The 13,238-nt window shown below is 36.6% G+C and overlaps 1 protein-coding gene across 3 annotated transcripts in view; it reads right to left on the reverse strand.

Moving 5' to 3' along the window:
- RIC1 (RIC1 partner of RAB6A GEF complex) overlaps positions 1 to 13,238 on the reverse strand; it is a 49,380-nt gene that overhangs the window by 19,926 nt on the left and 16,216 nt on the right. The window contains exons 4-7 of one of the 3 annotated variants that reach the window (XM_015848970.3): positions 2,737 to 2,844; positions 1,574 to 1,716; positions 1,219 to 1,355; positions 96 to 187 (exon numbers count right to left, since the gene is read on the reverse strand). In XM_015848970.3, coding sequence (XP_015704456.2) covers positions 96 to 187; positions 1,219 to 1,355; positions 1,574 to 1,716; positions 2,737 to 2,844 — 480 coding nt within the window. The remainder of the gene's footprint in view (positions 1 to 95; positions 188 to 1,218; positions 1,356 to 1,573; positions 1,717 to 2,736; positions 2,845 to 13,238) is intronic. The other 2 variants (XM_015848971.3, XM_015848972.3) reach the window with 2 other exon arrangements.

Consider the following 13,238-nt stretch of genomic DNA (forward strand, 5'->3'; position numbering starts at 1 on the left):
TTTTTCAACACAAGTTGGTGAAAATTAATAAGTATGTGTGTTACACGAGGAAATTTATATTTTATTCCCCATTGAACCACTATTTCAAAACTTACTTGGCACATCCAAATGCCATTAGTCTGTATTTGTTATTCACTGCCACACAAGTTCCATCAACCACATCTTGTGCCCACACACCATGGAGCTGCTGTAAAGAAAGGAAGTCATAAAACATCGAGTTAAACAGTGCTTTCAATCATAATACCCACTTTCTATCCATGTGTTACCTATGCATGCCATATAAATGATTTGCTACCTGACTGCCATCAACTCAGTAAATTTCTATTACAAATATCAACATTAATGATGTAGCTCAGGTAAACAGCCCCCCTACATCCTGGCATCTTTCTTTACTTTTTCAATTAGTAATAATGAAATTAGGTTTTACATACAAAGTTCTGAATAATCAAAGCAAGTTATTACCTATAAGGTAAGTATATCCCTGCTATCACATAAAAACCAGTAGGTGATACCAAGGATGGAAACAAAACACAAAGCAGGGGAACAAAACCCTCATCTTCAATCACTGAAACTGTAAATATTTTAAGACTTTGAAGGAGTCTAGGCTCAAGTAAATAAATTATTTTTGTTTTTTTTATTTTTGTAATAGAACAAAATAGCTCAGCTTGAAGAGACCCTTCAGAGATTATCTAGCCCTTCTGCCTGATTAGAAGAGACTGAATGATAAAATGTAGTAAGATTTGTAGGCTGAGCTACAGAAAGAAAGTACATAGCTTAGACGAGCTTCCAACAAACAAACTCAGAAACAGACTTATACTTATTAGTCTTAAATTCTGTTGAAAGCTAGAAATAGCTGCAATACTTTGCCACAGGAGAAACCTCTTTATATTGCTACACTTATAACTAGTAAGTGAACTGTCTGTCACAGACAGTAATAAGACCTCAGAACTATGATGACATTCCAAAACAAATAAAATTAGAAAATTCACCTGCTGCTAATTACACTCTCCCACAGACAGGTACTGTCCTTAAAACAATCTAGTTCAAATATTTATTTGAAATACAGTACTACTCTTATGTTAACTCTTAATTAATTTTTTTTTAAATTATTTCTTTGTAGCTGAACAGAAGTTAAAATGCAAAGCTAACTGGAAGGTGGAGACCAGGGAATAGATATCTACTGTAGAACATGTGCTATAAATACTGGAGGGAATATACCTCAGCAGCGAATCTACTTGACATTGGTGTAATGAAACCAACTCTGCCATCATTAAAAACAACTGCAAAACCATCAAGCGTGGCACAGTACTCCATATCTCTGATGTAAACATCTTCAAATCCCAAAAATGAACCTGCTGAGAAAATATCACTCATTTAAAAATATGTCAATATGGTGACAATGCAAACCAACAACTTTTCAGTTACTCACTACTTCACAGCAAAAGCTAACAGGCTGTTTTGTCCACATTTTTAAAAGGCATTTTTTTCTAATCTCTGTTTCAAAGCACATTATATTTTATATAATACAATATTTCTACATCAAAAAGACCCCACCATATAAATATATATATACCTCGAGAAGACTGCAAGTCCACAGAAAAAGGAACTGTACACAGGTTGATGGCCTTTCTTCCATTGGTCATACCATCCCAGTGAACAAGATGGAGAAATCCATCAGCAGTAGCAACAAGTAGATCCTCCAGTGTGGACTGCAAACTAACAAATGTATTTGTAATTTTCTTTAAAATCTATAACTCAAATCAATGTCACAGAGTTATCAATTAGTGTAACAAACATCACATTACTGCCTTTTCCATAAATAAGTTGGGAAATTATACCAATTAAGTAATAATTGAAGTGTGTAAGCATTTTAGGCAGTAGGATAAAATATAATTTATAGTTTATAAAATATAGTACTTCTTTGTTCTATTCCGGGAATCAGAAATTATTAACAGGCTTGTATCATCAGAGTAATTGTTTAAGCAGTACATGAAGAACTGTAGATCATACTCATATTATTTCAGGATAAATGTAAGATGCTGAAGACAATAAATTATTCATCCATAGCAGAAAATTACCAGTATCATCAAGGCCATAAACAATACTTCCTGAGCTCTCACTAAGCCCATTAATTCAGCAGACACTGGACTTAAGTAATTCCCAAAAGATCTCTACATTTCTGAAAACTACTGTTAATCTATGCTTATGTAAATAACAATCTGAAGCTTTCTAGGAAAGCTTTTCCCAATGTTTACTACACGTATTTCAATATCCAGTTCCTCCTTTGAAGCCTATTTCCAATTTGCATTTGGGAATTTATCCATCCCACCCTAATGTTACACAGATTCACCAACTTCTTACATTAAAAGTCTATCTACAGAGAATGCAATCCCCACAAAAAAACAGAGGTAAACAAAATCTTTCAGATGAAATGTCCACAGACAACTGGAGGAAATGTTGAAATTCTGCCTACAGTTTTGCCTATGTACCTACGTCTCCATTAAATATCTAATCCATACTTTGAGTGCACACACAAACACTATTTATAGTAATGCAATACTGAATGTAAACGTATTATGTACTTTTTTACAGAGTGCCAAAATACACTGGCAAGCACAGAAGTAAAGACTTTTTTGCCTTTTCAGGTTTTCTAAAACTTCCTATCCAGTTTCCTCTTCTCTTTTTAACAAGCAACTGCAATAAAAAGAAAAGTTCTAATGCAATTAATGAACATACCTTGTGATAGAAGCTTGCAAGTCCAACACTTTCTTCATTTCAACATTTAAAGAAGGAGCACACTGTTCTTCTTTATAATGTGGGGTTCCCTTTATATGTGGGCTTCCTCTAAAACAGAAAGAAACACAAACATTGAAACAAGATGTTACCTCAAAAGAGATAAGAGTTATTTTTATAATTCTTACTGACTTTTTCTTATGTATATCAGACACCTATTATCTGTCTACAGGAAACACAAGTTGTTCTAAAAGTAATGCCTCCTATTTATTTCCATGGAAACAACAAGAGATACAAAGAGCACAATAACAGTATTCGATAAGGAAAATTTTCAGCAACCAAGCACTACTTTTCAACAGTCATCACCATTAGCTATGCATTTATGCCCATGATGTTCAAGAGCCTGCACACCTGCACCAGTACAGGCAGGCCACTGTCACTGTTGTCACTGATGAAATGCAACACCTAGCACCTCAGTGTGCTCACATTCACTGTTTGGTCAATGAATGCCAGTGGGTGCCATTTTTTCTACAAGGAGGAATTCAATGACACACTTTTAATCTATCCATACTTCCATGTCAGATACTGTTCTGACAGACTACCTCTCTGCTGCCATCTGTCACATGGCAACAACATGTAATGGAATACTCTTGGGACGAGGTTCAACCTCTACTGCCATGCCACCAACACCTACTTCTGACACCAACATAATAAAACAGGGGGTACTGCTTTCAGAACAGCCCTCATAGAACAAAATTTTAAAGCAAAAATTGTAATTGGTAGTATCAACTTCTGTGTCTGTAAGGAGTATGCAAGCAAATTAAGACAATGAGCAGACAATGAATGTTAGAATAATTGCAAATTCGTTCTTTGCCAAAAAGCATTGCAGGTTTACACTCATGTTTCTTGACCTCCTTTTACCAGATCAATGTTTCCATCTTTAATTCCTCACAACCCAACAGGCAGACATTTACTATAATAATTCCTATGACTATTCCCGTACGAGCCTTTGACCTACCAAGAAAAGGGATAAGAGATGACCAAGAACTTTCTTAAAACAGGATGTTAAACTTTCACTATCTAGAAACTGATAAAGCTTCTAACATATATTTTCCTCATTTTAAATTTCACACTTAATTCTCAAACTAAATATAACAACCTTATTTGTTCTGTATAGTTTATTCAATGTGCCATATGTTCAGTTAATAAAAAAACCAACCAAACAAAAAAAACCCTTGATCTATATAAGTATTGTGACTTGACGTCATCCTTTGTTGAAAAAAGCATCACACTGGTTAATAACTCCAATTACGTATTTCAAAGGCATTGTAGATGAATTAGAGTTTTGTCTAACATCATTAGTCAGAAACAAATATATACACAAATCTATGTCATCTTGGGTTTTAGTTAAGAAAATACCTTACCCTACAGCAAGGCAGCCAATGCAACTATCTGAGACACCGTGCATGAGAAATCACCTTCAGTTTCTGAGAAGTTTGATATCACAGTGATGCCTTAACCTTTTTCCTGACTTTCTTGAACTCAGTTGGCTTTAAGTACTTCAATTTCATTATCATTTTATAGCAAAACACTGCATTCAGATGAACTGTTCTTTGACGTATACCACACTGATTCTTAAGCTGAGCTTAAGATATATGCTAGCTGAGATAGGAGGAAAGCAACCTTTAACAAGGTAAAGTTTACAGACTGAAATACTAACATGTTTTAAGAACAACACCATTGGGGTCATAAAAAAAATAAACAAATCTGTAAAAGCTAGTTAATTTAATGTCCACAGACTGCATACCTTGTCTAAACAAGTGTACATAAAAAAAACATAAAAAATTAAAAAACTGTTAACTTGGAAAAAAACAGACCTCATAGTAGCCAGCTATTGTGATAGCTTGACAGGAGGCTTAAAATGCAAGGAACTTGACTAGTTAATATTACTATTGTTGTGAGTCTTTCTTTACTCACTATGCATTTTTGGAAGCTCCATCTGATTAAAGATAATAATAATAATAAAAAAGGCTTAGTTTCATCAAATCTCTGCCACTACCTGCAATGTATAACCCTGGGGATTGGAGAGGGGAACAGAAAAGAACTAGAAATCACCAGATGTTTGAGTATATGCCTTTCATGTGGGCACATGGGCTCAGACAAACTGTTCCCAAGCAATGTGACAGGACTGTAGCTCATCAAGAATCAGTGGTACAACTCAATCTCCTAATCATAGAATCATAGAATTACCCAGGTTGGAAAAGACCTTGAAGACCATCAAGTCCAACCGCAGCCTAACCAGTACCCTAACTCTGAAAACCCTACACTAAATCATATCCCTGAGCACCACATCCAAACGGCTCTTAAATACAACCAGGGATGGCAATTCAACCACCTCCCTGGGGAGCCTATTCCAGTACCTAACTACCCTTTCTGTCAAGAAGTTCTTCCTAATATCCAACCTAAACTTTCCCTGGTGCAACTTGAGGCCATTTCCCCTTGTCCTGTCACTTGTCACTAGTGAGAAGAGACCTGCCCCACTGTCACTGTAAGCACCTTTCAGGTACAGGAAGAGGGCAATATGGTCTCCTCTCAGCCTTATTCTCCCCAGACTAAACAGCCCCAGCTTCCTTAGCCTCTCCTTGTAGGGCTGATTCTCCAAGCCCTTCACAAGCCTGTTGCCCTTCTCTGGACCTGCTCCAGTACCTCCATGTCTTTCCTGTGCTGAGGTGCCCAAAACTGAACACAGTACTCGAGGTGAGGCCTCACCAATGCCGACTACAGGGGCAGGATGACTTCCCTAGTCCTGCTCACCACACCATTCCTGATACAAGCCAGGATGCCATTGGCCTACTTGGCCACCTGGGCACACTGCTGGCTCATATTCAGCCGACTATCCATCAGCACACCAAGGTCCCTTTCCATCTGGGAGCTTTCCAGCCACTCCTCCCCAAGCCTGTAGGGTTGCCTGGGGTTGTTGTGACCAAAATGCAGGACCCGACTCTTGGTCCTATTGAAACTCATGCCATTAACCTTGGCCCATTGATCAAGTCTATCCAGGTCCCTCTGTAGTGCCCTTCTTCCCTCTGGCAGATCAACACTCCCTCCCATCTTAGTGTCATCTGCGAATTTGCTGAGGGTGCACTCAATCCCCTCATCCAGATCATCAATGAAGATGTTAAACAGAAGCGGCCCAAGCACTGAGCCCTGGGGGATGCCACTCGTGACCAGCCGCCAACTGGATTCTACTCTATTGACCACAACTCTCTGGGCCCGGCCTTCCAGCCAGCTCTTCACCCAGCAGAGCATTGTGCGCCCATCCAAACCACTGTCAGCCAGCTTCTCTACCAGAATGTTATGGAGGACAGTGTCAAAGGCCTTAAAATCAAACAAATGAACAAAACAAAAAAAAATCAACAGGAAAATGTTGCATAACATTTAAGTGTTATTGTAATACACCACATTGCATGAGTCTGACAGGTATATAACTAAGTATAAATACTGGTTTTGTGGAAGACAAAATACAAGCCAGAATGGGAACACCACAGCTTAAAAGATGTTTTTTCAGGGAATATAATACCTCATAAGGGCAGGATTCTTTTTCTTTAAACACCTCTGATTATTTAAAAATAGTTTGTAAGAGTATTTCAGATTTCAGCTCTATGAGGTCATATCAGCACATTTGTCTCAAACTACAGAGTACATCTTTTTTTCAGAGATCCACTATCACCCCGATTGAAACTCAAAACCTTCAGATTTTTTAATTTATTACCTATGACTATCAATTCAAAGTAAACCCCTACCTTCGGTGCAGGGAAAACGTGGTACACTGTGTTCAAACTGTCCACATCTGCATGAGTCAGCCTTACTAGTTAAGCTGCTTTGACCTTTAAACAAAGAATTTGCTTTGCTGACAGAGGCAGGAAAGAATGTTTGGTCTGCATTGCCACATCAGCATCTGCTACTGTTGTATCCAAATTTTAAGTAACTCTTGTGCAAGAATTGAGAGGAATGGACACATTCCAGTAACCAACCAGCTGTGTGTTATTTCACCTCTATTCTAACTTCAGTAAGGAGACAACTAAAACCACCTTCACAAAGTTAAAGAACCTGATTGAGACAATAGGGAGGAAACCGAGTGAAGAACAAGCGAACTGCAAGTGAAACAGTAGAAAATCTTCAGTCTGTCTTTCAGAGTTCAGTCTTTATTCCTGTACGTAGCTGAAGTATCAAAACATGTTTTTTCTAGGACTCAACTGATTCTAAAGATATTGGCCACATCCATTAACAGAATTCAGCCTCTGAATATGTCTCAGCACAAAGAACTGGGAAAAACCTCCCACTTCATTAGTGATCCAAGAAAAAATAAATAAAATAAAATAAAATATAAAATAAAATACAAACAAAAAAAAAAACCCACAGATATAGAATCATTTGAGTTGGAGGAGACCCTTAAACATCATTTAGTCCAACTCCTCCGCAATGAGCAGATGCCTGCAGCTGCATCACATTGCACAGAGCCCCGTACAGCCTGAAATTGAATGCCTCCAGGGATGGGATGTTCACTGACTCTGACCAGCACGTTCCAGAGCCTCACCAACTTTATTGTAAAGAACTTTCTTTTATCCAATTCAAGTTTTCCCTCTTTTAGTTTGAAACTGTTTCCCATAGGCCTATCATTCCCCTAGTCTCCCCTAAAGAGTCTGTCTTCTTTCTTATAGATACCCCCTTTAGATACTGAAAGGCCCAGAGCCTTCTCTTCTCCAGACTGAACATCCCCAGTTCTTTCAGCCTGTCCTCACAGGGAAGGTGTTTTAGCCCATGGGTAATTTTTGGAGCATGTCTGGAGGAGAGCCGCAACAGGTCTACCACATCACTCCTGTACTGATGACTCCACACTGGACACAGTACTCCAGGTGAGGTCTCACCAGCGCAGAGTAAAGGAGCAGTATCACCCCCCTCACACTGCTGGCCATGCTTCTTTAGATGCAGCCCAGGATACAGTTTTTTGGCTGTATCCTGGGCTGGCAGAGCACACTGATGGCTCATGTCCAGCTGCTCATCCAGCAGTACTCACTAAGTCTTTCTCAGCAGAGCTGTACCCTATCCTTAAATTCCCCAGCTTGTACTGAAGCAGCGGTTGCCAAATGCAGTGACATGGAATGTGTAGAGTGCTACGTTATTTAACCTTTTAAGGTAGAATACAAGTCTTTTAGTGATGTTTCAGATCTTGAAGATTAAGAAGTATTTTTTTTATATGACCATATTCATTCCCTTTTCCATATTTTACATTATACTTTAGATGCCTATTCACAGAAAACTAACATTATCTGTTTTTACAAAGCCTACATAAGATGCTGAAGATCTAAACAACTAAATCTCATTAATCACTCTTAAAATAAGTGTATAGAAATACATTAAGTATAATTTCCCCTTTTCCAAAATTTATTCACTAAACTTTTCCCATATCAACCTCCTGATATAGATTTCTAACTTGACTTTCTCCATATTAAAGAGACACATGTAAGTAAGTGAACGGCTAAAATTCTTACCATAAAGTCAAATTCTGTTGTATTTATTTGACCTTGCAGGGAGAAGAACTGGCTCTCTAAGTAATATGTTAAATCTTTTAGAAAACTATGTTGAAAATAAAAGATGTGAGAACCAGCACCGACAAAAATGGAGAAAGGGACTAAAAGTAAAACATGACAAACACAAACCAACCAACCAACCCACCAACATGATGATCAGCTCCCACAACTCACTGCTGCTTGGGATGTAGTGGAGACACTACTGAAAAACACATTCGAAACTCTAGACTGGTTCATTAAAAAATATACCTAGAACAAGTAACTGAAACACACACAACAAAATATTGTTAATACACATTTGGAACTATGAACTTCTTAATAGTTGCTGCTAAAACGGTTTCTTCAGCAGTATGTTTTGATTTATTTTATTTTATTTATTTATTGTTGTTTCAGCTAATAAAAGCAATAAGCAGTCCTGGAGGAAAAAAAAAAAAAAAACAACAAACAACACAAAAGCAAAACAAAACAACAGGGCAAACAATGTTTGCAGATGAATTTATACCACCATCACCACCTTTAAATGTAGCTCTTCAATAACAGCCGCTGTCTACCATGCTTTTACAACCAGTTCTGAAATAAGTTGAACAGGTTGCACTATGAGCTTTGATTTCCACGTAATCTTAATCTTCTGACCTCTAAACTTCTTTATCTCCATGAAACACTGCAGCCAGCCACCAGCCTATAAAATACATCTGGCACAGTCCACATCTATATGCATGCAGGCAGAAAAAGCCAATCAATGATTTAAAAAGAAAAAATGGAAATAACTTTGAAGAATGAGGAAGGATTTAAAAAAAGAATTCTCTATACGCTCTGCCAGAGTGAATAATAAGTTCCTGTGGCTTGAGAAGTACTGTGATGCGGTTCATATAGCAGAAGGAAGGGATGCCATCCAGAGGAATCTTAACAAACTCAAAAGAGTTTGCCATTCTGTGATTATGACACACTAATCAACTATTTCTTATAGAAGTGAAACAGTGCCACAAGTTGATTCAATTTCAAAGATTTCTTAATTGCTTCTGAACCATGTTCTGGGACACCAAATGACACAATGTTTAATAAAATTTTACAGCTAATCTAGTTTTACATATACATTATCCCATCAATGTATGGGATATACTTTATAATTTTAACTTTATAATTTTAACAAGGAAAAAAAAAATCGCAGAAACTTAAAATTCTGTGCAAGTTTAATTCCCGAGAACAACTATTTAGTAAGTTCATTAGCTGTATATCTAATCAATTACCCCTGCAGAGTTTAAAGTTCAAAACATTTCTGCACACTAATATTAAGTGAATTGAATGAGAGGAAAAAATCCCAACTGATATAATTTATGGCACCTATAAACAGTTTCACTAAAGAAAAGGAAAAAAAAAATGAAAAAAATGAAAAATACCAAAAAGAGTTGGGCACAAATACTCTAACCAGATACGTAAGCATTAATACAGTAATATGAACTGAAATATAAACATCAGCTTGTTAACGTGTTCGTGCTGGTTAGAACATGACATTCAGGCCTGATTCTAAATTTAAGGCCCTTAGCTCCCATGCAAGTTTCACTTGAGGATATGAAGAAATACAAGACAAAAATATCCTCAGCATTAAATCACCACACAATATCTTTTCAGTTATAAGTCTTACTGTCACTATTTTTGCTGTAATTCTGAACTGAAATAATTAACAGTTCAGCAGAGAGAAAAGTCTCTACTGTGATGTTGCTGCACATTTCATCCCTGTGAAACAATCTGTATGATATCTGTACAAATTTGTTTGGAAGCTCCTCAAAAAATATCGCCACTTAATGTGACACTACTTATATGACACTAGTTAAGACTTCTAAGCAGATCATATGCAGGAATTAGTCATATGTTACCATCCTACTATCACATATTCTTTTATTTTGTAGTAATTTTAGTAATACGTTGATAAAATTAGACTGAACTAATTGAAGCAGGACTTTGTACTTGTGTTCACTTCTGGGAAGTATCACAGAATGTGGGCTGACAGCCAACACTGATTCTCTTCCAAGTCTGCTATGAACTGGAGAGAGGTTTTTAGGAGGTGGAACAGCAAAATAGTCTGAGGCACTCTATTTTACCTTTTTTTTTTTTTTTTTTTTTTTTTTAAAAAATGTGTTTTTAGTCAAGTAGATTAAGCAGGACTTAGCATTTATTCCACAGACTAGCAAGCTCCAGCAAAGTATTAACAGAGATAAAAGGATTTCTTCATCTGAACAACTATATCTTGTAATATACCCTAAAATATCAAGACAGGCAAACAATAAAAAGATAATGAACAAACAACAAAACACTACATAAAGTATGAAAAAATTTCGTTTTCCTTTGGAACAACAGAATGCTGCTGTTACACTGCAAGCACTAATTTTATCACTTTAAACTGATTTTGGTTTGTATATAAAACATGCATAATGCTGAACAACCTCTAAACACTTAAAACATCTGCTTCAGTAAATCTGAAACAAATAAGCCTCAAAAAGAATAACAAGACCAGTATTCAAAACAATATATTGTGATGCATATTGATGTACAAGCAGCTTAAGTGTTTCCCTCACTTCCCATCCACATACTCCTATACACTCATGTTTCTTTGTTTGTTTTTTTGTTTACTTGTTTAGTTGGGTTTATTTGGGATAGTTCTACTAAGAGTACAAATACAGGTAAGCACATCAGGATCATCTTACTCCATCCATATCTAGGAAAAACTTTGTGTGAAAGATAGAAGAGCAGGGGTTTTTATTTTTAGCAGCTTTTTTGGTCCATTTCTATAAATAGAGGTTAAACAATAATTTCAGGCATTTCAATTATCAACCAAACTCTATAGTGCAAAACAAGTTTTGAAACAATAATTTGTTTCAGAAACAGTAATGCCTTGTACAGCTGTAACTTCACTGCATCTACCAATTGCCTAAAGCAGAGGAATGTAAAAGAAATCCTAAAGCTAAGAAAGTATCTTCTAATCTGTTTTTCTGATATTTTTTATTACTGTTAGTAAAACACGCACATTGTATTTAAATGAGAGCAAAGGTGACAGGAGTACTTAAACACAATATTTATTAGCTTTTTCATCTTTATGGGAGGAAATATAATCACAAGTTCAACTACTCATTAAACTAGAAAGTCTTGCACCAGGATTCAAGTGCAGCTGAGCAAATTTCTGGTGTGTACTCTCAGTGCACTGTGACCTCAGCTTGAAAAGAGAGGATTTTCCTTTTCTTTTATCTTTTATCTTTTTGTTATGATGCTTACCATACATGACTCGATCAGAACTGGTTATTTAAAGCAAGGATACTGGAGGACTGGCCTTGTTCTGCTTACAGAATGTACATTTGGCCAGATCATAAAAACTAAGCAGATGCTTATTCCAAGTTTTAAGATTAAGACCAAGTCCAAACTTTAAAGAACACATTAGAAGCAAGTGTGTCTATTAGCTGATAATATTCTACAAAACCTGTTAACTTACTGGTATGTCATGGAGGTAACCAAAGAGAAGAATGGTAGAAGGGAAGAAAACTTTATCTGAGGTACACAGAGTGTGTAGACCTACAGTTGACCTGTTTTCCTTTCATTTTTGTTTCCAGCAGCTGATAAGACACTGTCCTACACTATTCAAATAAAAGGACAGTCTTCAATCTTCCCTGCATTCTGCAAAACTCACCACACCTCCACTCACAAATAACACAGATAAGTAACTACGTAAGTCAGAGCTGGATAAGTCAGAATTAATGTTTGCATGAGTGTTAAAATATCACAAGCAACTGCTTTATCATGAACTGAAGAGAATCACCACATAATTATCACTAGCCAGCTGTTCCATGCTCCTGAACTTCACGATCCTGCTAATGAACAGAAAGTTCTAACAACCAGCTCCTTACACTCAGAGCAACTTCAAAGTCACCACTTCCTAACACCAGCCCTTCTGTTACACTGTAAGAGGGCCTGAAGCCAAGCCACTAGAATCTCAGCGGCAGCATGCAGGGAGTTAAAGAAGGGAAAGAGGTAGGTTTAGTTTCCCCATCAGGTCAGCAACCTAGCTTGACTTCAGTCACAGCTGCATAATCACTACTGCCAGCACACAAGAAGGAGCCAAGAACACACTGCTACAGTGTGAGAAAACAGTAAGACGATCCCTTTCAGGCACAATGCAAGAAACACACGAGCCTTTACAATGATTTTTTAATTGTTTCATAGTTAACAGATTTGGTAAACTGCAATTTAAACTGGTAAATTTCAGTCCCGCAGAAATAAAATACAGTTTCACCTTTGGCAAACAAAAACATCCTCCCAAAAAGTTAAAGTTTCAGTTCTGAGTTTTTTGTTTAGTTTGTCTGTGGGTTCATTTTGGCTTAGGTTTGGTTTGGAAGTTGGACTTTTTTTTTTTTTTTTTTTAAATTTGTTTAATATCTGATTAACACAGGAGAAACTATAAAGCAAAACTACCTACTGACAAAGCAGTGCACCTGTATAGGAAAAGATATAAATATACCCTGAAGTCCTCACCATTCAACAGACAACTCAGCTAACAAATACCTTCTCAAAAACCACACACTCTTAGGTTGAAAAGTCACTTTCCAATATTAATATATGAAAGTTAGTCTGATATAGCTTGATAGCTATTTTCAGATCCTTCCCTAACTCAGCACATAAAAAGTTCCAAAATTTCTTTCATTCTTACTGCATAATTTATACATATTTCCATACAGTTTCAATATATATAAATATATATGCCAGTAGAAGAGTATGCTATTAGTTATCATTTACTGTGTTTGCATTATGTGCAGCTATAGACATACTATTTCCTTTTTCATTTTAACAGATTTTTGGTAGGTTAGGCTTCTCTATTTTTTCCCTCTCCTTTTTTTCTTTGATGACAGCACATCAGATGTGAAAAGTCAG

This window comes from Coturnix japonica, chromosome Z (genome assembly GCF_054131305.1).
Source record: "Coturnix japonica strain WE chromosome Z, WE-NBRP24, whole genome shotgun sequence".
NCBI lineage: Eukaryota > Metazoa > Chordata > Aves > Galliformes > Phasianidae > Coturnix > Coturnix japonica.